The sequence below is a fragment of the Caretta caretta genome, chromosome 11, assembly GCF_965140235.1.
Source record: "Caretta caretta isolate rCarCar2 chromosome 11, rCarCar1.hap1, whole genome shotgun sequence".
Taxonomy (NCBI): Eukaryota; Metazoa; Chordata; order Testudines; family Cheloniidae; genus Caretta; species Caretta caretta.
In genome coordinates, this window is record NC_134216.1 from 38668617 (window position 1) to 38693695 (window position 25079).

General features: G+C 40.3%; 1 protein-coding gene across 2 annotated transcripts in view; it reads right to left on the bottom strand.

Moving 5' to 3' along the window:
• The window catches only part of ABCB11 (ATP binding cassette subfamily B member 11), a 69354-nt gene that overhangs the window by 14014 nt on the left and 30261 nt on the right, over positions 1-25079 (bottom strand). Inside the window, exons 13-21 of one of the 2 annotated variants that reach the window (XM_048869326.2) lie at positions 24630-24833; positions 20721-20891; positions 18207-18412; positions 17605-17636; positions 17400-17439; positions 15538-15670; positions 12819-12980; positions 6747-6851; positions 6471-6632 (exon numbers count right to left, since the gene is read on the bottom strand). In XM_048869326.2, the coding sequence (XP_048725283.1) occupies positions 6471-6632; positions 6747-6851; positions 12819-12980; positions 15538-15670; positions 17400-17439; positions 17605-17636; positions 18207-18412; positions 20721-20891; positions 24630-24833 (1215 nt within the window). Of the gene's footprint in view, positions 1-6470; positions 6633-6746; positions 6852-12818; positions 12981-15537; positions 15671-17399; positions 17476-17604; positions 17637-18206; positions 18413-20720; positions 20892-24629; positions 24834-25079 lie in introns of both variants that reach the window. The other variant, XM_048869325.2, reaches the window with a different exon arrangement.

Consider the following 25079-nt stretch of genomic DNA (forward strand, 5'->3'; position numbering starts at 1 on the left):
AGAAAGCAAAATAACCAAAAAATAACTTTGTTTTTGCTAAGATATGCCTGGTCAGCAAAACGCCAGATGTTGGGGGCAATAATTGTGTCTTATTCAAAGTTGCAAATAAAACAAAGAAGCCCTGTTTCTGTTGGGTTAGTTTCTTCTGTAGGAAGATGTTCTTCCCACACATCCAGCCTTGAGTTTATAAAAGGTACAAGCATGTCAGTATAAGATATGGCCTCCTCCCACCTCCCTTTCCCAGGAATCAATGCCTGCCTTAAACACAAATAAACAACTTAAAAGACAATCTTTATTGCCATATACTTTAACTGTTTCTTTGCTTTTACCCTTAGATATGTATCTGTTGGACAATCAAAGAAGCTACTTCATTCCTATGAACCCCAAAGCAGAATTCAACATATATATTTTATACTAATACATTTTATTAAAGTACTAATTAAATGTTAAATGTTAATTTGTCAACTTGAGACCATGGGCAGAAACATTATGTAACCTTTAACCATTGGCTACTGTGCTATCATGTCTTGCAGCTAAACTTACCTGGGGGTGTGGGACTGCCTACCCCATCACTTTCCCCTGCCCATGAAAAATCCATATATTCCATTGTAATCAATTGATTGACAGTGTCTCTGAGCCTAATAAGCAAGGTGACACTCCATCATCACTGTACGTAATAAACTCCTGTGCTTGATCTCTACACGGTGTGGATTTATGTCCTTCATTAATCATGATTGTCAGGGTTCCCTCCCCACTCTGAACTCTAGGGTACAGACATGGGGACCCACATGAAAGACCCCCCCCAAGCTTATTTCTACCAGCTTAGGTTTAAATCTCCACACGCACAAATTCTCCCTTGTACCTTGGGTTTAAGTAATGCTGCCACCACCAAGTGATTTAACAAAGAACCAGGGAAAAGGACCACTTGGAGTTTCCCATCCCCCAGCAATCCCCCCAAGCCCTTACACCCCCTTTCCTGGGGAGGCTTGAGAATAATATCCTAATCAATTGGTTACAAAATGATCAAAGACCCAAACCCCTGGGTCTTGGAACAATGGAAAAATCAGTCAGGTTCTTAAAAGAAGGATTTTATTTAAAGAAAAGGTAAAAGAATCACCTCTGTAAAATCAGGATGGTAAATACTTCACAGGGTAATCAGATTCAAAACACAGATGATTCCCCTCTAGGCAAAACTTTAAAGTTACAAAAAACTGGGATAAACCTCCCTCTAGCAAAGGGAAAATTCACAAGAAAAACAAAAGATAAACTAATCCGCCTTGCCTGGCTTACCTATACTGGTTGCAATATCGGAGACTTGGATTGGGATGGGTTGGAGAAGATGGATTTCTGTCTGGCCCCTCTCAGTCCCAAGAGAGAACCCCAACACAAAACAAAGAGCACAAACAAGACCCTCCCAAGATTTGAAAGTATCTTCTTCCCCATTGGTCTTGTTGGTCAGGTGCTAACCTGGTTAGCTGAGCTTCTTAACCCCTTACAGGTAAGGAGGAATTCTAGGCTACTCTTAGCTGTACGGTTATGACAATGACTAATCGTGCTGTTAAAAAATAATAGAATACCATTTATTTAAATATTTTTGGATGTTTTCTACATTTTCAAATATATTGATTTCAATTACAACACAGAATATAAAGTGTACCATGCTCACTTTATATTTATTTTGATTATAAATATTTGCACTGTAAAAACAAAAGAAATAGTATTTTTCAATTCACTGAATACAAATACTTTAGTGCAATCTCCTTATCATGAAAGTTGAACTTACAAATGTAGAATTATGTACAAAAAATAACTGCATTCAAAAATAAAACAATGTAAAACTTTAGAGCTGCATGTCCACTCAGTCCTACTTGTCGTCAGCCAATCACTCAGACAAACAAGTTTGTTTACATTTTCAGAAGATAATGCTGCCTGCTTCTTGTTTACAATGTCACCTGAAAGTGAGAACAAGGATTTGCATGGCAGCATGGTAGCTGGCATTGCAAGGTATTTACGTGCCAGATGCACTAAAGATTCATATGTCACCTTCATGCTTCAACCACCATTCCAGAGGACGTGCATGCATGTGGATGATGGGTTCTGCTTGATAATGATCCAAAGCAGTGTGGACCGATACATGTTCATTTTCATCATCTGAATCAGATGTCACCAGCGTAAGGTCGATTTTCTTTTTTGGTGGCTCAGGTTCTATAGTTTCTACATTGTAGTGTTGCTCTTTTAAAACTTCTGAAAGCATGCTCTACACCTCATCCCTCTCAGATTTTGGAAGGGACTTCAGATTTTTAAACTTTCGGTCAAGTGCCGTAGCTATCTTTAAAAATCTCACATTGGTACCTTCTTTGCATTTTGTCAAATCTGCAGTTAAAGTGTTCTTAAAATGAACAACATGTATTGGGTCATCATCTGAGACTGCTATATCATGAAACATATGGCAGAATGCAGGTAAAACACAGAGCAGGGGACATACAATTCTCCTGAAAGGAGTTGCATCACAAATTTAATTAACACATTATTTTTTTTATGAGTGTCATCAACATGGAATCATGTCCTCTAGAATGGTGGCTGAAGCATGAAGGACCATACAAATGTTTAGCATATCTGGCACGTAAATACCTTGCAATGCCAGCTACAAAAGTGCCATGCGTATGCCTGTTCTCACTTTCAGATAACATTGTAAATGAGAAGCGGGCAGCATTATCTCCCAAAAATGTAAACAAAGTTGTTTGTCTTAATGATTGGCTGAACAAGAAGTAGGACTGAGCGGACTCGTAGGCTCTAAAATTTTACATTGTTTTGTTTTTGAGTGCAGTTATGTAATAAAAAAAAATCTGTCTATGTAAATTGCACTTTCACAATAAAGAGATTGCCCTAGAGTACTTCTATAAAAAATACTGTTTCTTTTGTTTATCATTTTTACAACGCAAATATTTGTAATAAAAAATAATATAAAGTGAGCACTGTACACTTTGTATTCTGTGCTGTAATTGAAATCAATATATTTGAAAATGTAGAAAAACATCCAAAAATATTAATAAATTTCATTTGGTATTTCATTGTTTACCAGTACGATTAAAACTGCAATTAATCACGATTAAAGTTAATCGCATGAGTAAACTGATTAATCGACAGCCCTAGTTACAAAGCAAAAACAAATTAGGCCTTTTAAAATCAAGTATATCAGTTAAAATAGAGCAGATTTTCAAAACATAAAAAAGACATGTCAGCTACATTAAACATCCTGGGGCTAACAGTGTTCCACCAATGACTGATTGATTCGAGGGTCTAGCTAATGAAGACAGGAACACTGTTAAATATGCATGACATTGCTCATTTGTTTAAACAGACAGGCAAAAGAATCAATGAATTGGTTAAAGTTAATAACAAGAAAGCAAAAAACAAAGTGGAAATGAAAATCATTTGTACCGCTTATGGCGGCTATGCATTGGACAGGGTAATCACTACACTAAGAAATGTTGAAGCTGGAAAGGTGCCAAATCTTATTGAGAATAAACACCTAAATAAATGGTATTGTCCCAAATGTACAAAAGGAACTTCTGTGAATTGGCAATATGTTAAAGCATGTAAACAAATTCCTTTTAATACTCTTCAAAATTTGGGCTCTGTGACACCACATCCTAATCAAGGCACATGTTATTCTAAACAATCTTGTTGAGTGTCGGATTCTATGTATACTGTATTTACGGTATCTTTACCAATAGCAAACCCAAACATAAAAATCTTTAATAAATTAGGCACAGTAGAAGGTTACCTAAAAACAGGAATCTACAAAGAACACCTATATCTATGTGGATCTGCTGGTTACTTTATTCAGCAACACAAACCTGGTGGGCACCGCCTATGGCTAGTTGCTCCTCAAAAGGGCTATTACTACCTATGTAGGTATGATGTCTTCAACATCGCAACGCCTGTCTGCGGTCATGCCAGCCAGACCCAGCCAAACAAGACAGATGAGCTAGCCGCCACTGTCTCCTTTCCTGTGATACTCACCAGGTGGTGACTCCCAGCAGTAAAATGGCCTACCACATTGATGGGCGGTATTATGTAGTAACTAACAATAAAAAAAATATGTACGAAGATCTTGCATGCAATGTCACCAATCCAAATTTTTATTTTGTCCCTCATGCATGTTATATTATTGACCAAACTACAATTATTCCTGTACTAGCCTTTCAGAATGAAACTATTATTCGAAGTGAACCCAACCAATAAAAAAATCTTGAAAATTACATATTATTGATCCACTGACCTTAACTATAAAAGCATTACTAGTTGAAAAAATACCCATGTTGTTCAAATTAGCAATAACATGTATACAGATGTAGAAGATTTAATATATAATGGTGACTTGGACCTAATTATTTCTACTATATGGAGAGAAGTTACCTTTAAAGTATTAATTGTTTTACAAATAGTGTTAGGTTTAGTTGTGTTCATTTTATATCGTTGCTTGCATATTTTGTTAAAACAAGATAAATCCTTCCTGAATGCATTAACTAGAACCTCATATAAACACCTAATCAAGTAGTTTAGTATTGCCATGATTGGTAATCTAGGTAGAAAAGGTTGGACTGTTAGCAAATGAATCAAACTCCCTGTGAGTCTTTGTATATAAAACTCCATAAGCCTTTGTGCATGAACTTAAGTGTTTTGTATCTATGATTCTAGTTTTTGTACCTATGATTCTAGAGACTCTGTATTTAGGTTAAATTTAGTGTGTGACCAAGTGGAGGAATGTGTATAATATTTTTACCCTGAGCCTGTTGACCTATGAAGAATATGTCCAGATGTCCAGTAGGGGTCCACTTGTAATTGATGAGATAATGTCGCAGTGATTGATGAGATAATGACCCACTGAGAGATGCCTTTAGCTTATTAAGAATTACTTGTTGCCACAGGTGTTTTCTATAATCAGGACAGATAAGCTAAGATACCATAAAAGAACATAAATTACAGATGTCTTTAGCTCATTGATTAGGTAAACTGAAATAGCATAAAAGGATCTCCTCCACTAGATCAAAAAGGGAAAGGATTTTTCCTTGTCTTGAACAAGTTGGTATATAAAGAGCAGAGTTTCTGGGACTTAGGAGTGAATTGAGCTGCAGTAACTTGTCCAGCTTCCAGATTGGTTTGATAACCATAGCTTTCCTTTCTATATTCTGTATTGTGTTGTGTTAATCCTTCACTAATCATCATTGATTAATAAATTCCAGTTGAGCTCCATTATTTGACCTCTTATTAATAACGGAACTGAAACTAAACCCAAGAGTTGGGAAAAGTTTTTGGCTTTGTCATTCACAGCTCTGTTATTTGTGTAGAGTGCAGTAACTGGACTCTTCAGAGAATACTGCTTTAGCCTGGAATAAAGCCTTCTCTTATGCAGCTACTGTAAGGCAGAGTTGGTGTTAAGAAGTCTGTGCATGCAAATTAAAATGGAACCTGTAAGTGTTTGCAACTTAAGGTAACTGTAAGAAGGGGGAGGGAGATGGCTGCTGCTTTCTGAGGTGCTGGGGAAATGCCAACTGCTTGCTGCTGACAGGAAGCCGTAGGCTGCAACTTTTTCTTTTTTCTGTCTCATTCTTATTTTAAATTCCTTAAAACTCCAAGGAGAAAAAAGTCCAGCAAAACTCCTATAACCAGTTAAATATCAGTAACAAAAAAGTCCATACATTGCTTTTTGTGTTTGTAGAAACAAAATTACTTGCTTTAGAGCCAAGTATCAGAGCTAAGGTTGACCACACACATAACTCAGCAGCACACACCTTCAACCAGTAGGGGGTGCTAGAATACGGTGCTAACAGGCAGCCTTTCCCCCAAAATAAGAGCATTACATCTGCAGTACTAGTCCATGCCAGTCTGAGACTGATCCCAAAATGACATACCATGTAGTAGTAGGGAGTGTTTTTCTGAAGTGGATTGTTAGCATAAATCACAACAGCCACATGTAATAAACTCTACATCAGTCTGAAAATGCTGTTTAATCAATGATATTACTATTGATAAATTTGGGTTGAAAATGACTGTGATATGTTTCAGAAATATGCATTTAGTGATTATGGCAAAATTCCACCTTCAGGAATGAGAAATTAAAGATTATACCCTGAATGCTTCTTTCTGTTATATTAGTGACTTGTGGTAACTTTACTGGCTTTTATGGCATTGATCTGTTTACACTTGTACAATGGACAGCAGGATCTGGCTCTAGTTCTGCATTTAGTTCTTTATATGGAGAGTAACTAATTGCTGTGCCAGTCTATGATAGACAGTGCACACACTGGAAATGGCTTAGCTAGACCAAGTGAAAGTAGAAACCATGAGATTAGATATATATTTATATTACTATTTACACACTGTATAATTCTTGTGACATCACATACCATAGTAATGCAGTAATTAGCATGGAGCAAAAGAATTCCTAATATGTGGTTTCTTACCCCTTGAACCTGTGATGCATCTGTTGCAAGTCTTGTAGTCAAGGCACCAGGGCTGTTTCTGTGGTCATCAAACCAACCAGTCTCTTGCCCTAACATAGCTTGGAAACCAATTTTCCTTAACCGTCTTGTAAGCAACTCACCAGATTTTGCAAATGTGTATCCCTGGTATGCATAAGAACAAATACACTTATTATACAAAACACACACATGCACACACGGCCAGACATGAACAGAAAAAGAAACTAGCAAAGCAGAAGTTTAACAAATTGCCATTACCTGCAGGAACTGTGTGAAAAATGATACAGCTCCAACAACAACAAAAAGTAGGCAGATGCCATTGATCAGTGCTCTTTGCTCTTCTTTATCAGGCATAGAAAAGGTCTTTTGAAAAAAAAAAGAATGTCATAACATTAGATTGTCAATGGTAGTAGTGTGAACAAGGTGAGCAGAATTTGTCTATGCCAGTGAAATACAGTATAAAGTTTTCACGTCAGCCCCTAAAGATCTCGGTCAGATGAAAACATCATGGGCCATATCTTCAGTTGGTATAAATTCATAAGATTAAGGAATCAAAACACTTATGCTGATTGGTGCCCTGTATATTTAGATTTAAAATTCAACCAGTCTTTATTACTTGATTATTTCACAAACAATTGGAACTACAGTACATCTATATAAATAAACAGAATCCGTCTAAACATACTGGAGAAATTTTAACCAATTGTTTAGAATCTTTTAAAATTTTGAATGGACATGGATTTCATTTCACTGCATTACTCACATTTATATTAATATTCTATTCTATATTAAGGGCTGGGTCCTGGGGTGTGGTCTTGCCTTTAGAAAACCTGAATGGTCTGACTATGAGTTTCTGTGATTTTCACAGAGACCCCCAGGAGAAATCCAGGTGCAAAACACCACAGTTTCAGTAGATGGGTTTCATTTGATTTCTGTTGATTTATATGACAAGCTTAGAGCACAAAACGGCCTTATAAATTTGCTAAATGTTTTAGTTTCTGAGTTAGGTTGCATTTATTTAAAGTCCCAACTTCCCAGTCTCTTATGACAGCTTGCTTGTGAAGAGCCAGACTCTCAAATATAACAAGAGAGAAGCCTGAGGTGTAAGGATAAGATCCAGATCATGGTCTGAAGTAAGTTCTACTTTGGATGTACTTTGTAGAGAGGGATCTCAGCCACAAAGTGTGGATCCAAATCCAGATCTTCTCAAAGATCAAGGGGGTTCGGATCCAATAGTCCAGTTCAGGACCATCTCGCTGTATAATAAAAGCAAAAGTAAATGATCCTTATTGTACTCTTGCAAACTCATAAGTATCAGCCTAAAGCTTGAGGGCATGCTATTGTTTGTACTCTCTCTACAGTTACTACAGTGTGTCCAATGAACAAGAAATTATCCACAAAACCATACACCTCAATTGCTACTGAAAAGCAACAAGCTTCAATGCTGGAAGAAATTTTCCCATGGAATAATTACCCTTTATGTGGGTTTTACACTTTTCTCTGAAGCATCGCATACTGGCCACTATAAGTGACAGGCTACTGGATGGCATTGTTAAGATTAGTATGGCAGTTCTTATTTTCCTAAACTAAGTCATAGAATTATAGACTCATAGGCCTGGAAGGGACCTCAGGAGGTCATCTAGTCCAGTCCCCTGCACTCATGGCAGGACTATGTATTATCTAGACCATCCGTGACAGGTGTTTGTCTAACCTGCTCTTAAAAATCTCCAATGATGGAGATTCCACAGCTGCCCTAGGCAATTTATTTCAGTGCTTAACCACCTTGACAGTTAGAAAGTTAAGCCGATTGCTTCTTGTCCTATCATCAGAAGTTAAGAAGAACAAATTTTCTCCCTCCTTGTCTGGCCTTTTCTTCCTGGTTAAGGCCCTTGCTATAAGGTTAATGAGAATAAAAACAGAGGCAAAAGATATTACATGCAGTCACGGAGCGTAATACCATTTGCTGCACGTAGCTAATTACATCCAAAACAATTCTCCGCCCGACTCTGGAAAAGGGTAAGGGGGGTGTGATAGTGATCCAGAGAATACTGGCTGAAGTCACAAGGCTGTGGAAAAGATTAGTGGACTCAATTACTCTCTTCTTTCTGTAAAGCAATAATAGAGCAACTCCCTTAACACTCATAAAATCTATGACAGCTGTTGGCTCATTGGGAGGTACAAAATCAAGTACTTATATTCCAAGTACATACTTTCAAATCAGGATAATTTTCCCTTTGGTACACATGAACAGCTCTCATTGATTCTGCTAATGGAAGATATAGGCATGTTTCAAAGGGAGAACACAGGTCCCACGTGTTGTTAAACCAACGTGAAAATAAGTCACTCTCTTCTTAGTGTGGGTTGGGAAGAGAATCCATTAGAAAAAATGTCCAGAGCTCAAATTAGGAATATTTTCCCCTCCCAAATGCTGTTCTTTTATCTCTTCTTTTTATGTCTGATCTTTTTATCTACTGCTATTAAACTGATTGCCAATGAAGTAATGGTCCTAATCTCACTAGTCATCTTTCAGCAGTTCCAGTTCATAGGAGTTACTGTCCGTTGCAATACCTACCAGTTAATTATTTTACTGCTCGTAGGTAGCTTGTGTTTGGACTTCTCTGCTAAAATGACAATAGTTCTAATATTCTAACTGGGGTTCACAAGTCAAATTACTATACATCTGCCAATCCTCCAAGAGAGCAACATGTTTAGCTCTTGGGAGTGGTTAAAAATAGCTTGCAGATTTGACCTTTAAGATTTACGTCTGAACTGTCCTAAATTCTTGCAACTAAATAGCTGACAATAGAAAGGACTGCTGGAATTTTCTTCTTAGTTACAGATGCAACAAATAAAATTCCACAAAATACATTTAAGCCTTCCTCTTAAAAGGCCACCCGATGTATTTATAGTTCAGAAGTGATGTATAAAAATTGTTTGAAAGGAACTGAATAGGAATTGCATAGGGATGGTTATTTTCCACTGGCAAAGCCTCTTCAAAGTAATTTTTAACTTTCAGTATCAGCTCCCTGGCAACAAACTAAACCCTGCAAAATCCAAAATGATGATGCCTGGTTCGCATTTAGTGTTGAGAGATTAAAGTCTGCTCCAAATGTCTGTGCTCTGCCATTACCTTTCAACAGTAAAGCATATGACTTGGCCACACTTAATTTCATTTATTTAAAAAAATAACACCCATTTTTATGTAATCTCTTCTCATTAATCCATCATAATAAGAGCATGATATATAAGGGTGCATCTGCTGCACTTCTTGTCCCCTTGATGCAACATAGCTCATTTTATCCTTAATTTGTCAGGCTGTGAGCAATGTTGGGAAATATTTGTAATTTATATAGCTGGAAAGATAAACCTTAGGATTTAGCATCTGTTTCTCAATAGGATTTAGTCCCATTTTACACCTGAGCTGAATGAGACACAAGAAGCTGAAGTCAGTGACTCAAATAAATTATGTCCCACTCTGAATCTAGATTAGAACACAGACCTAATTGCTCTTAGTTCTAGTCTTTTTCTGTAGCCTTGCACCACATGGAATTATAAGCTCATAATATATGTCTAAACTTTATATAAATGGGATGAAAAATGCTTCATAAAAATGGGCATTTTGTGCATATAACCAGCACAAAACGCAGCAAGTGTGAGAACAGATCATCCTCACACAGCAGGTGTTAATGTTACAATTGCTCTCGGAACCAGCTTTCTTCATCTGAAATGGTAGAAGCAGAAAGTCTATTGAAGGAACAGAAATATAAATTTATAAAACTAACAGTGTGTTATGGATCAGAGTACATGGCTCTGAAACAGGCTAAAGTATACTTTACTTTCCAGAATTAATGAGAGCTCTAAATGAGGGGAAAGAGTTTGAAATTTTCCCAAATGCACAAGAGTGCATTCCTGTAAGTATTTATACTGAAACACGCTATAAATATATTTGAGTTGACTACTTCTGTAGGGCTAGATGATAGGTGACTGCGACCAGAAGTCTGATCCTCCTCCCATTGGAGTCAAAATGACAAATTTTCAATAGGGCAGGATCCAGCCCCAGCTGTGCAAGTGAAAGGAGTGAGTGCAAAGCACCTTCCCTTCCTTAAACTCTGCATCATTTGCCATCCACGCTGGCTAAAGTCATGCCACTGCTTCCCATATTAGTGCAGGTGCAAGCTTCTCCAAAGGCTGCAAGGAAGATGTTCTGAGGGGAGGGTCATAGCCATGCTTCCTTTCCTCACCAGCTGGCAAAGCTAGATGAGCACACAGGAGAATGCAATCTGCTCCCAGTTAAAGGGCTGCAGTGTTACTCCTGCAGCATGCACTCTGTAGGGGCCCGAGGGGGAATGCTGGCAAAGCCAATCACAATTCAATCTGGGGTTCCTGTTACAGGCCCTGATTCCGGAGCAGTCAGTGGGATGTAAGCACATGGATAAGTGCTCTTCTCAACTGAGACTTAAACACATGCAGAAGGTCTCACCAGAAATGGGACCATAGTGCAGACCCTCTGCACCCCCCTTCTCACAAATTCCACTATGTAGATGCCAGTGCAGCTGGGATGGAAGGGGGGCTATTTGCTCGTGTGTCAGAAGCACTGTTATTATTTGTAATGTAAGTAGAACAAGCCAGCTCTGTGCTTGCAGCAATGGTCTCTGCTGCACTCATGAACTGGCTTCTTTCTAAATATATTGTCTGGCACTTTTATTTTTTATGATTCATTTCTTTTAATCTCAGTCTATTTTTATAGCAACATCTGAGAACTTTCCAAATAACATTTCTCTCTTTCTCCTAGATTTGGCTTCTTCTACTCACAAATGTGTTTTCTCCCCCTTCCCTGAGTTTATTTCTCCTCCAGCACAAGCCAACATGCCTATCACCATCATCAGTGAGGATATTCATACAGCGCTTGGAGAAGGGTGTGTGCTCCATCTATTAGCAGGCTGTCTGCCTGGCCCTGCACTAAAACAGCAAAAACATTTTAGGGCTATGGATAATAAAGCATGGCTGTTGGTTGTTAAAGTATCTCATTTGGGGCCTAATTCTTCAAGGATGCAAAGTGCTGAGCATTTTCAGCTCCCATTGGACCCAATCCTTGTAGATGAGGAATTCATCCAGGGAGATCAAGGTGCTCACTACCTTGCAGGAAAAGCTCAGGCCCAGAGCCTTAAGGTATTTTCATATTCTGATGTGTTTTAATTGTGCTCTATATTCTATTACATTTTGACACTTGTGGTCAAAATATAGGCCTGATCCTGAAAACCATTGATTTTCCATGGGAGGAGAACTGTGGAACTACACAGATAGGTATGGTTTAGCAGTGATTGGGCCCCATTTTCCCAGTAATATATTTTCTAGACAGGAATTTGTATTAGCTGTGATCTTCACTGAGTGGATGCTAAGTAAGCCAAGAGTCCTGGGTCCTGTCTCTGTTAGTACATTCATGTAACAGGTGAATTCCTGCTGAGAGTAAAGGACAGATTAAAAAACAATTAAAAAGGGAAATAATATTTTGTTGTAGATATTTTTCTCACATTTTTTTTCATTTTACCTGAAAAAAATGGTATTTGAAACAATTCAATTAACACTAACAGTTTCCACATACAGAATACTTTACAAACATGAACAGATAAATTAGAGCCTGAATCATCGTCTTATTGAAGTCAATAGCAGGATTTTCATATACTTCAGAAAGACCATGAATCATGCCCTAATTAATTAGGTAAAGCTCATCTGAGCAGGAGATAGAGCTTTCTTGGGGGTCGGTCCAAGGCTGTGGAACAAACTCCTGCAGAAACCATAACAAACCTCACCATCTCCTGTTCCAAGTGTAAGACACACTTCTCTGACTATGCCACCTCTTATGCGAGCACAGAGCAGAATATACTGATACAAAACACCCCAAGATACCAACACATTATGTTACACTGCACACACACTTTTTTCCCCTTAGGGAGAAGCTGACAGAAAGAAGGCACCACACTTGACAGATGTTAGTCACATTGCGTAACATGCTTCTGCAAAGTTGATTAAATACTATGGTGATGGGAGTGGCATACAAAGCTATGTACAATAGACTAGAGCAGGAACAGGTTCTTCCTCATCAGATCACCCTGCTCAGGTAGGTAAGAAGGATTATCCCCACTTGCCTGACTCAGAAGATAAGGCAGAGAGGTTAAAAGACTCACCCAAGATGACAATGTCAGCACTGAGATTAGCATTTAGTAGTTCCTGTCTCCATTTGTTCATCCACTCTTGCCTGCTATAAGCTCTAAAGGTGTAAGAGTAATAACCAACCCTACTGATGAATTTTAAAATATTAGCATGACTTACCGCAAGAATCTGACTGAATAATAGAGCATAGAGTGGATTGACTGCCCCATTCATAGCTGCGCCAGCGGATCCAAACAACATATAAGGCCACTCAGGAGTATTGTATTTCAAAATCCTGGTGACTGGTGCAGGCTCCACTTCCTCTTCTTCCTCCTCAAATGTCTGCTAACAAAATATATTTGATTTATGAAGCATAAACATTCCCTCAATGACACCGATCAGAGATTCATCTCCCCGCATTAGGGTTCCTTTAGTAAGCTCCACTTCACAGCTCATGTGATCCTGCTCAGACCTGTGCACTGCACATCTGCAGATAATTTCCAGACACTATAGCTTCAGCATGCTACTTCACCATGGTCAGATTTTTTTTTAAATTGTGTTTTTATTAGAGTGGCATCATAGTCGTGTTGCTTCTGAGCAGGCTGACAATCAACACCCCCAAACCATACACAGAGTGTATTTCCCGGGCAATATTTGAGTGGCTGGTGCTGGAATGAAGTGTAGCCCCTATACCCCCTATCACTAAGCCTCCACTCCCAGCCCCAGCCTGCACAGTCCCCATAACCTGTGGAAACCCTGACTCTATGGAGAGTCTTCTGTTCGGGCCTAGAAGGGGAAGGGACAATGCCAGAGAGGCAGCTCACCTCCTACTACTGTGTGGAAGTTAGTAAGAGCCACACACAGGGGCTCCCATTGTTCTTGGGAGCATAAGTATACTCTCTGTATTCAGATCACCAGATAACTATCTCTCTCTCTCAGCTACAACTTGTATTATGAGCAAATATGACCGAGCCAGAAGGCCTAGGCAATGGTGGTCCTAGGTTTTCCTAGTTCTGAAAGCAGAGCCAAGAGGGAGGTACAGAAAACCTGTGTGCTCCCAGCTGAGCCATCCACTCATAGATCTGGATTGAAACTTCCACATGGTTTCGTAGGATTCAGTGCTCAAGAGAGGCCTAGGCTTTTTAGAGAAATATCATGATGGAAAGGTTGAAAAACAAGCTGAAATTCTTTTGGGAAGTATTAAAATGAACACAGACACAGACACTTCATTTCTATGGTATACATTTTCTTTCAAACTGGTATTTAATAGGCTTTATAGGAATCTCTCTCTGCCACTCACTGGTAGTAAAATCCTTACTCAATAGTAGAATGTTGGCATGCCTCTTAATTATATAATTGCCACACTTAGGGCTTCAGTGGCCATAAGAAAAAGTGCAGAGAGGGAGCCACTTTCTTTCCATTATCCTTGCACAGGAAACAGCCCTAATAAGAGTGCCTTGTGCTCCCTGGTGGGGCCTGCTGTCACAGGTGTGCCTCAGAACACATTCCCTCCAACATGTCAGGAGACAATGGGACATGGATCCCTGGGGTAACTTCCCTGACTCCAGTGGAGTTACACCCGGGGTCAAGAAGATCTTTACGCTTGCTGCTTCCCTATGCTGGCATTATGCTTCCAGCCACCGCCGTTCAGGCAGTTCACCTTCTCCTCCCTCCAGAACACTAGGGCTGCAAGAGCCATTACAGAGCCCTCAAATTATTTCCTCTCAAGGTGATTTATTGTATTGTTCATGGCAAATTCTTAAGTAGTATTTCAAAACACTGTGGTTGTAGGCATTGAGTAGACACTGTGTGGGGGATGAATAGGCATACATTACAATTAGAACAAAAAGGAGGCCTCAGAGTTATACACTAATTTCACCTCACATTGTGTGAATTGTCTGCACGCCAGGTGCAAGAATGCTCATAATTACTCCTAGTAAGTGCAGAAGATTCATCATCAAATGATTCCCTACCTTATTCTTTGATTTAGGAGACAATGGCTATTACAACACTTACTGTGCTGAGCCCTGCTCATTTATTTCAGCTCAGTTTCCTGGAAATGGACCTTTTTGCACATCTTTTCACCAGAAATACAAGGGAGGAGGGGTAGACGAATGTTCTATTTTTTCCTTTTTCCTATGGGGTTGGTGAAAGCCAAAGGTGCGAGAGCCCTGATGACTGGAGTCCTCTGTTTACCCTGGCACGGTGCTGGGAGCAACAGTGCCACTTTCCACACTGCCCTATACAGAGCTGATGAAGTGCTTGGAATTGATGCTGGCAGCTTCAGGGCGGGATGTAAATCACCACTGTGCATATTCCTGAATAGTTAGTTCTGAACTGGCCATTTTAAGGCATCCTGCCCTGATCTTCCATGCAGCTGAACCACACCAGGAGACCGATCCAAAGCCCAGTGATGTCACCAAGACTTTCCCATTTACTTCAGTGGTCTCAGAATGAAGCCCCAGTTACACTGTCTAAGGACTACCACGTGTCCACAGATATTGGGTACTTGCTCCATAATGAACAAACAGTGCAATTTCTACCTCTGAGCAACTGTTATACTCCACAAAATGAGCATTTCCCCTCATGTAACCTGTACCTGCTTTTATATGTTCACTTCAACCTCACCTACAGCCAGATCGCCAGACTTACTCTGTGTAAGGCTTTGCATGTGGCTATATACGTACTAGGTGCCATCCAATGCAGCACTTACCTCAGAGAGAGTAGAGGCCTGGAGTAATATCTTTGTTTAAATATAAAAAAGGATACATGCAAGATGCTATATCTACCAACAACCACCTATAACAGAAATACTTATCTGTATATTATTATCAGGGCCAAAAGATGTAAAAACATGCTTTATCTATCAGCAATCTAATAATGAATGATGATGTCTGACCTTTTGTGTAGATGCGCCTTCTTCATATTGATACTTTTGATACACAGCGTCTGACTGGTCTGCAGTGATTAATAATGGATGGCTTGGTACTACATTAGAGAGCTGAGACCTGGAACGCTGTCGAACTGAAGCTCTGTGAAACAGAAAGGTGAGAAGGTCTGTTCTTCATGGGCTGAATGACACAATATGTGTTTTGAAGACTGGGTCAGTTTTTATCCTGGCTTATATCAGAGCCTGAAATCAGAGCTTGTTGAAGCAAAGCTGACGACTCCTGCAAACTCTATGACTGCAAAGGCCTAAAATTGCCTTTCATGCTGCCATCTTCCTCAGTCTCCTAAACTATGGGAAGGAGGAATTCCACAACAGACATAGATACTTCTATTCAGGTTCATATACTGCACCTTGTTCTCTTAGATCTAAAACTCCAGCTTGTATTTGTGGGGAAATTAGGGAAATAGTGGTTGGGTGTTTCCTGTTAAACTTGCAATACGTTTGCCAAGGCCACAGAAAAGTGGAGGTATTCTCCGCCCGCAAGGTACTCTAGTCAGTTTCACCACAGGGCCCTCAGTCACTACACAGTAGCTGTACTCCACAGGCACAGTACTGGAGCATGAGCACTCAACAGCATACTGTAATTTTCCACCTATCCGTGACAGTAGGGTGCCCCAGTCTACAACTGCTACTTTGGCAGTGTCGTCTGAATCATCCCTGTCTAAAGTAAACAAAATTTGTTGTATAGAAAGAGGATTTGACAGAGACAGAAGTGAGTTGTGAAATCCAAGCAGACCCTGCTGTCATTTTTCATAAATGTTTCGATAGCAATGCAGAAGAGAGGAGTATTGGTTTCTTTGTAATCTATTTCTAAATTATCAGCTGAGTACCCGCAACTCCCATTAAGGTGAATGGCATCTGGGGCTGGCTGCTCCACTCAGGATCTGGCCCATTGATTATAATCTTTAATGCTTGATCCTGGGTAGAACTGGTAACAAAAATGCCCTTGTGTGTTAACACTAAGATGTATCTTCTCAGACAGAATGTCAAGATTCCTCAAATGTATCAATACATTCCACAGCAAGTAATTTTTTCCACGTTATTGGACTGATTTAACTAGAGTACGCATATGAATATATGCATGGACATCGTACATAAATATGAAAACATTATGCCAGAATCCTGACTGCCTTCAGTGTGGGATGAAGAGGTACTGGATACCATCTTCCACTACCTATGCAACACAGGGCAGGGTTTGGTCTTATATCTTCAACAGAGTGGCCATCTTCATCAGTCAGTATAGTATAAGATGAATGAGAAGGCTTGTATAGTCAACATAAATGGCTACACAAATTAAAGCCCCTGATCCTGCACTTGCATAAACCAAGGTCTGCTGTATGAGTGCAAGAGAGTAAGCTATTAATGTGAATAGATGCAAGTGCTAATTCCCAGCCTCATGTACTGTTGTAAAGCAGGAGTAAAACTTGTCTTGCCTGATGGTCATTTTGTGCCTTAGCAGGGAGCCCTGAGAACTATAAGACAATCCACCTGTGGCCACCCCCAGTTTTCACCCAAATCCTACACCCTTTGAGCAGGAGGCCATAAGATTAGAGTGCACATAGAGTGGAGAGAGACTAAATGTAGGAGTCGTTTCATTGACTTCATGGGCTTGGATGTCTTAGTATGCAGTCTATACATTTCCACACCTGCTATGCCTCTATGTGCTTTAGTGAAGGTGTTTGCAGCATTCTCTCACCCTGTTCTGCACCATCCAAGGCAGTGCAGCCTCAGCATCATGTGATTTAGGAAGTCACCAAAGAATACAAACGTCTGGAAATGTATCAAGAGGTGTCAGTGTTTTAAAGGCTTACCGGAAGCTTCCTTGATAGCTCCCACGGCTAAAAGACGGGACTTTCTTAAGGTTTGGCATAGCAAGCAAGTTATTTCCTGCAATTGTAAAATATAATGTTAGAAGCTCCTTAGTTTGTATTAAAATTGAGCTAAACCAATTGTTTATTTGCAAAACAAAAAAATGTCTCCAATTCATAGCTGGAATATTTTGTAGATTACATTAACAAAAGGAATGCAATTCATCTTTGCCACTATGCCTTAGAATACTATACATTTTATATTAATTTATTTGACATAGTAAAGTTAGGTAAATTTAATATGAACCCCATGACAATCGTATTTTGAAACTGTGGGTGTGGCTAGTAAGGGTGTTTCAACATTTTGGTACTACAAGTTGTTAAGTGGCAGGAAATGCTTTCATCCTCAAAGATAATCACAGTCTGTTGTTTCATAGCAGTACAACAGGTCATTATATTAGCTTTTTACTTCTGCCTCAGATCACTAGTAAAACAAATAGGGTGGTCTTGGCATACTCCATAATTTGTCTGTTTTTCTAATACAACATGGCCAAACTGTCAATAAAATGCCAGTGTATTGCGGGTCAAAAATGGTATATGCTGACAGATCTGTATGAGGAAGGTTGCTCAGCACAAATGTGCAAAAAACACATTCTGACCAGTGCTATCGATATATCACTTTTATGGACGCTAAAATTCAGCCTTGAGAAAAACCAAAGGAGAACAATCAACTAACACTGATAAAGGAATCTATAGATGCTCTGTGTTCTGTGGGATTTAACTTAACTTCATAAAAACAAAATAAAACACTTGCTTTCCTCTGCTGTTTCAGTAAGTGCCTTGTCTCCTTGGCTCTGCAAGGTCACCAGTGTGAAATAAACCCCTTTCCTTTCCAGTAGCTCCTCATGTGTTCCTCTCTCGACCGCCCTTCCATGCTCAAACCCAATGATGACATCAGTGGCTTTGACTGTGGACAGACGATGAGCTATGGAGATTGCAGTGCGCCCAAGGCGAGCCTGAGAGAGGGAGAGAGGAGGAACAATGTTATTATTAGGACAGCAACCTGATATCCTGAGAGATGCTGAGCTGAGCACCTGGAGCATGATCCATAAGTAAAAAACTGACTTAAATAGGCTTTGGATCAAGCCCCTGCTGAGCACCAATCTCTCCCACTGACCTCAGCATGTCTCAGGACATGGCCCTTGGACTGTAAGTACTTCTGAACGTATTATAGAGCACCACATACATTTGCAGTGCTATATAAATAATTATTACCAAAGATACGACATCTAAGGGTAATGGATGCTCATTTGAATGGTAATTAAAAGGTTCAAGGCTTTTAAAGTAAAATTAAGCTGGAGCTGAGGTGCATATGGAAACTGATAAGAACTCTCTGATTTCAAGAATGATCATGCAATCAATGAAAAGGGATCACTTATCAAGGTAACTCATGCTCTGTGAATTTATTGCCTCCTCAGAACCACTCTGTAAGAACCATGTGCCTAGGATACAGTCAATCTATCTGGGTGTGTAAAGGGCTCGCATCACCATAATATCTGTGCACCACAAAACTTTTTTAAGCAGTTAGGGGTCACACTCAGCTCCCTAGACCCTTATATTCCACTGATCAAAGATGTAAATAACATGCCTCTTCAAACTGTCCCTCAGTTTCTCTCTAACTCCAGAAGCTTTGGAACGTGAGCTCTGAAGTAGAGAAGAAGAAGAAGGAGGGTCCATGAGGCACTGGAGAACCAGTATAATCAGAGAGCAAGAGTTACCTTGGTGAGCAACCCCTTCACCTTCTTAGACATCAGAGATTAAAGGCAGCCAAAACTGGACAAGAGAATGGATCAAAATATTTGTTTTGGATGAGTTTCTTAAACAGTCTGCTTGGAAACATAATTATTTCCCCTGTGGAGACTTTCTGGACTCTAGCAGCATTGTATTTGCTCTCTGGAAGAAGTGTCATCTTGACCTAGGTGCCCTGGATGTTTGGGTGCACTACCCAATCTCCCTGCTGGGGCAAAAGATCTTGGCTTAGGGGAAGAATGCAAGGTTGTTCCCTGGAAAGAGCCCGCAGAGCTGAAAAGCAAGTTTGCCAGGCTCCTGTCCAAGCAACAGAGTTCACCCTGGCCTTGCACTTAATTGCTAGGGTATTAAACAAAATGAAGAAAAAGGCACAGAGGAAGCCTTAACTCTAGTGTGAAAGAAGCATCTGATAGCATCATGGGTCCTTGCCTGTCATGGACCAAAGTCTCACACAACTGTTTGCTACAAGTTAAAACAAGTCCAAGTCCAGGTAACCTCACTCGGCAGAAATCAGATATGCAATGAGGGCCTGAGTGACTGATCACACTGATCCACCCCTTTCTGACTCAGATCATAGGCAGTAGTATGTTTGGCACTTGACAGATGCTCTGCAGACATGGTTACCTTGCTCTGAATGCACCATTCCCACAGATACATTGTTCCCTGACCTAACAAAGGGAACAGATAACATTTGTTCAGATAATCCATTGCAACCATGTTGTTCGTGAGAAGAAATGCCATCTGATCTGTGAAAAAAAATCCCTAAGTTTATGTGAAGTTTCCTGAGACCTCTATGGGCCATGAACCATTGAGGATATTCAGTGACCCCTTCAGCACAGCAGACCTTGGACATGAAGCAACCAAGTTTGAAAATTTTGGCCTCTGTTTACAAAAAGAGATCACAGTTTGTTCATGGCAAAAGGTTTTTTATATTCATAATGAAAAACAAAATTACTTAAAATCTGAGTTATTTCACTTTGCTACAAATGCTAAGTTAGACCCATTTTGCCAAAATTTTTATCTCATTGCATGAATTTTTCACTCATAAATGGACCCCCCATGATCAAGCTGATTTCTGAGGAAAAAATAGGAGCATTTCTGAGCAAAAGGTTTTTGAAATATAAGCTCAAAATATGAATGTTCACATTTTGATTCCAAAATAGTCAACCATTGAAATCCATAGAAAAGCTACATTGTGGACTTTCATATTGATAGACTGTGCACAATGACTATCAGCTCTCATTTATATAAAATCTTTCTTATTGTGTATAATTTCAAATGCCCATTTTGGAACTTTAATGTAAAGGATTAATAGAACTTTTATCGACAGCTCTACAGATTTTTTTTAATGTTTCAGCTAGATTGAAAATGTTAACAGCAATTCTCTGTCACTGCTGAGATTCTTTAAAAAAGGTCAAACAATAGTTTATAACAGTACAAAAGTATCTTCCACACAATGCTTTGAAAATGTATTTCTGTCCCGTTAATACTGATTACAGATATAACATAGCAAACCTTATGAAGTGCTTCTTGGACAATAGCTTCACTTTCATTGTCCAATGCTGATGTGGCCATATCTAGTAGCAGGATTTTAGGGTTTCGGACAAGGGCTCGAGCAATAGCTATCCTTTGTTTCTGACCTCCACTCATCTGGCCTCCACCCTCTCCAACAAGGGTGTCAAATTGCTGGGTGAAAGGGAAAAATTGAATAATTAACAAAGAATTCTATTCTGCTCTCATTGATGTCAATAGTAAAAATCTCTCACAGATTTCCATGGGAGCAGGCCCAAAATGAATAACAACCTTTGGAAGACAAGTACAGTGTGGCAGGGTTCTAGATCCTTCATAGAACTGTAGAGCAGACTCCTCCATATTTAACAAATCTTTTCTTCCCAAACTGGGCTTCTCATGTGTACCAGTCCTAAACCAAACTTATATACTCAGATAAAACTTAAGGTTCATTTTGACCCAGCATAATTCAATCAGCAAGAACTGCACCATGGGGGAAAATCACTCATCTCTCCCTCCCCAGTGGGCAGCTCACCAGCTAACATTCCAGCAGTTTGGGCTTGTCTGTAGATGGAAGGGACCCATGTGGCCTTAGATGACTCATGATGATCACTGTAGCGTAGCAATGTCAGGCACACGGGCGCTCTTTAGTCCAGGTCAGGATTTAGGTGACTGCACAGCTTGTGTGGAGTTAGTTTGGGAGCTAGAGAGCCAGATATGGCCTTGTCTATGTCCTATAGCCCCAGCGTAGAATCTCCATTGTGACAAAGTTCCTGCTCTACCTTGGTGGGTCTTGCGCTTATTGGCAAATTTGCTCGCCTTGGAGCTTCACGGCAGCCCTCAGCTTGGCCGTTTTTCTGAATTCACAGTCCAGGTCGACTCCTCCTGTGTCTGACCAGGAGTAGGGAGGATTTGGGGGGAACCCGGGCCCGCCCTCTACTCCGGGTTCCAGCCCAGGGCCCTGTGGAATGCAGCTGTCTAGAGTGCCTCCTGGAACAGATGTGCAACAGCTACAACTCCCTGGGCTACTTCCCCATGGCCTCCTCCCAACACCTTCTTTATCCTCCCCATAGGACTTTCCTACTTGTGTCTGAAATGCTTGTACACCTCAGTTCTCCAACTGTCTGCGTTCTCACTCTCAGCTCCTAGTGCCTCTTGCTCCCAGCTCCTCACACACACACCACAAACTGAAGTGAGCTCCTTTTTAAAACCCAGGTGCCCTGATTAGCCTGCCTTAATTGATTCTAGCAGCTTCTTGATTGGCTGCAGGTGTTCTAATCAGCCTGTCTTAATTATCTCCAGAAGGTTCCTGATTGTTCTGGAACCTTCCCTGTTACCTTACCCAAAGAAAAGGGACCTACTTAGCCTGGGGCTACTATATCTGCCTTCTATTACTCTCCTATAGCCATCTGGCCCAACCCTGTCACACCATATATTCACTTATAACCAAATTCTGCCTTTTCTCTACTGCCAAGGACACTGCAAGCTGTGTGTGTATTACACAGTCTTTCTAACGTGGCCTATCTACTTCACCTGGGAACCTAGGAAAGCAGCTTGGGATGATAAAATGTTTGCCTCTGAGCAAATTAGTTGTATTTTAACCCTGGCCAAAAGGAATCTATTTTAACCCTGTCCAGGAATCAGTTTAGGCCAGTCAGATACTTAAATAATATCCGTAGGGACTAACGTGCCAATTAATATGAGCTAGGGGCACAGAGGTTACTGGGCCTGATGAACCAACAGCTCTAGGAGGTTGGGATTAAGGGGCAGAGGAACCTCCATATGACAGATAGTATTAAGATAGGAGGGTGGGGAGCTGGAAGGTTCTTCATAGACTATTCAGAAACACATTTAGGTGAGTGCGAGGATTGGATCCTAACTAGCTTTTTGCCTGGGCAGAACCAGACCTGGGAAGTGTGAAAATCTGCCTTTCCTCTCTTTGATGTATTGATTATTACCACGTAGTTCTAGATTTCCCCTGATACTGAATGTTCTGTGTATGTTTCTTGGGGAGTGTATTCATCTTTGCTCCCAAATGTGGCCAAATACATGTAGTACACCTTATTTAGTCACTTCAAAGGAATGTGTGCAACTCTATTATTTTCATTCATTCTATGCTTTCTCCCCATCCATTTGAGTACTCAACAGGTTGCCCATAGAATCACAGAACTGTAGGGCTGGAAGGGTTCTCAAAAGGTCATCTAGTCTATACCCTTTTTCCCCCGATGAGGCAAGACCAACTATAATTAGACCATCCCTTACAGGTGTTTGCCTCATCTGTTCTTAAAAACCTCCAGTTATGGGGATTTCACAACCTCCCTTGGAAGCCTATTCAAGAGCTTAACTATCCTTATAGTTAGAAAGTTTTATTACTATCTAACCTAAATCTCCCTTGCTGCAGATTAAGCCCATCACTTCTTGTACTACCTTCAGTGGACATGGAGAACAATTGATCAGTATACTCTTCATAACAGCCCTTAACATATTTGCAGACTTGCTATCAGGTCCCGCCTCAGTCTTCATTTTCTCAAGACTAAACATGCCCAGTGTTTTTAACCTTTCCTCAGAGGTCAGGTTTTCTAAAAAGTTTTTAATTTTCATTGCTTTCCTCTGGACTCTGTCCAATTTGGCCACATCTTTAATAAAACATGGTGCCCATAACTGGATACAGTACTGCTGCTGAGGCCTCACGAGAACTGAGAGTGAGACAGTTGCCTCCCATGTCATACATACAACACTCCTGTTAATACACCCCACAATGATATTAGTCTTTTTTGCAACTGCATCATATTGTTGATTCATATTCAATTTGTGATCCAGTCTAACCCCCAAATCCTTTCAGCACTACTATTGTCTAACCACTTATTCTCCATTTTGTGATTGTGCATTTGATTTTTAATTCTTAAATGTAGTTAGAATCATAGATGATTAGGGTTGGAAGAGACCTCAGGAGGTCATCTAGTGCAACCCCCTGCTCAAAGCAGGACCAACACCAACTAAATCATCTCAGCCAGGGCTTTGTCAAGCCAGGCTTTAAAAACCTCTAAGGATGGAGATTCCACCCTAGGTACCCCATTCCAGTGCTTCACCACCCTGCTAGTGAAATAGTGTTTCCTAATATCCAACCTAGACCTCCCCCACTGCAACTTGAGACCATTGCTCCTTTGCACTTGTCTATATTGAATTTCATCTAGTTGATTTCAGACCAATTCTCCTATTTGTTAAGGTTGTTTTGAATTCTAATCCTGTCCCTCAAAGTGCTTGCAACCCCTCCCAGCTTGGTGTCATCCACAAATTGTATAAGCATGCTCTCCACTCCATTATCTAAGTTATTCATTAAAATATTGAATAGCACCAGATGCAGGACTGACCCCTGCAGGACCTAACTAAATACCTTTCCCCAGTTTGACAAGGAACTATTCATAACAACTTTTTAGTATGATCTTTCAACCAGTTTTGCACCCACATTATAGTAATTTTATCCAAACCACATTTCCCTAGTTTGCTTATGAGAATGTCATGTGGGACTGTGTCAAAAGCCTTACTAAAAATCAAAATATATCATGTTCACTGCTTGCCCCCCATCCACTATGCCAATAACACTGTCAAAGAAGGAAATTAGGTTGGTTTGGCATGATTTGTTCTTGACAAATCCATCGTTTGCTATTCCTGATAACCCTATTATCCTATAGGTGGTTACAAATTGATTGTTTAATCATTTGTTCCAATCTCTTTCAGGTATCAAAGTTAAGCTGACTGGTCTATAATTTCCTGGGTCCTCTTTTTCCCCTTTTTGAAAGATAGGTAGTATGTTTTCCATTCTCCAGTCCTGATCATGGTTGCAGAGAGAAAGGAAGAGGAATTTTCTCACTATTCATCAAGTTCTGATGAAATACTTTAGCAGGCAAAATTTACCAGTGGCAGATCCATGATAAAGTTGTAGGCATTGGCTTCCTTGGCTGCTTTGATGATGTCTTCCATACTAGCATCATCTTGGCCATAGCGAATGTTCTCTGCAATTGTGGTAGCAAACAGGACTGGTTCTTGCTCAACAATACCAATCAGTGAGCGCAACCACTGAATGTTAAGGGAGCGAATGTCATGGCCATCAAGGGTAACCTACAGAAGAACACCAGTTAAAAGTGAAAAAGCAGCCATAGGTGCCAACTTTTTCCGGTGCTGGTGGGTACTCGCCCCCAACCCCGCCCTGACTCTACCCCTGCCCCGCCCCCTCCCGCCCCTGCCCCCCCCATTCCAACCCCTTCCCCAAACTCTGCCCCCTCCCTACCCCATTGGAGTCCTTCTCCAAACCCCCACCCTGGCCCCGCCTCTTCCCAGAGCGTGCAACGTTCCTGCTCCTCCCAG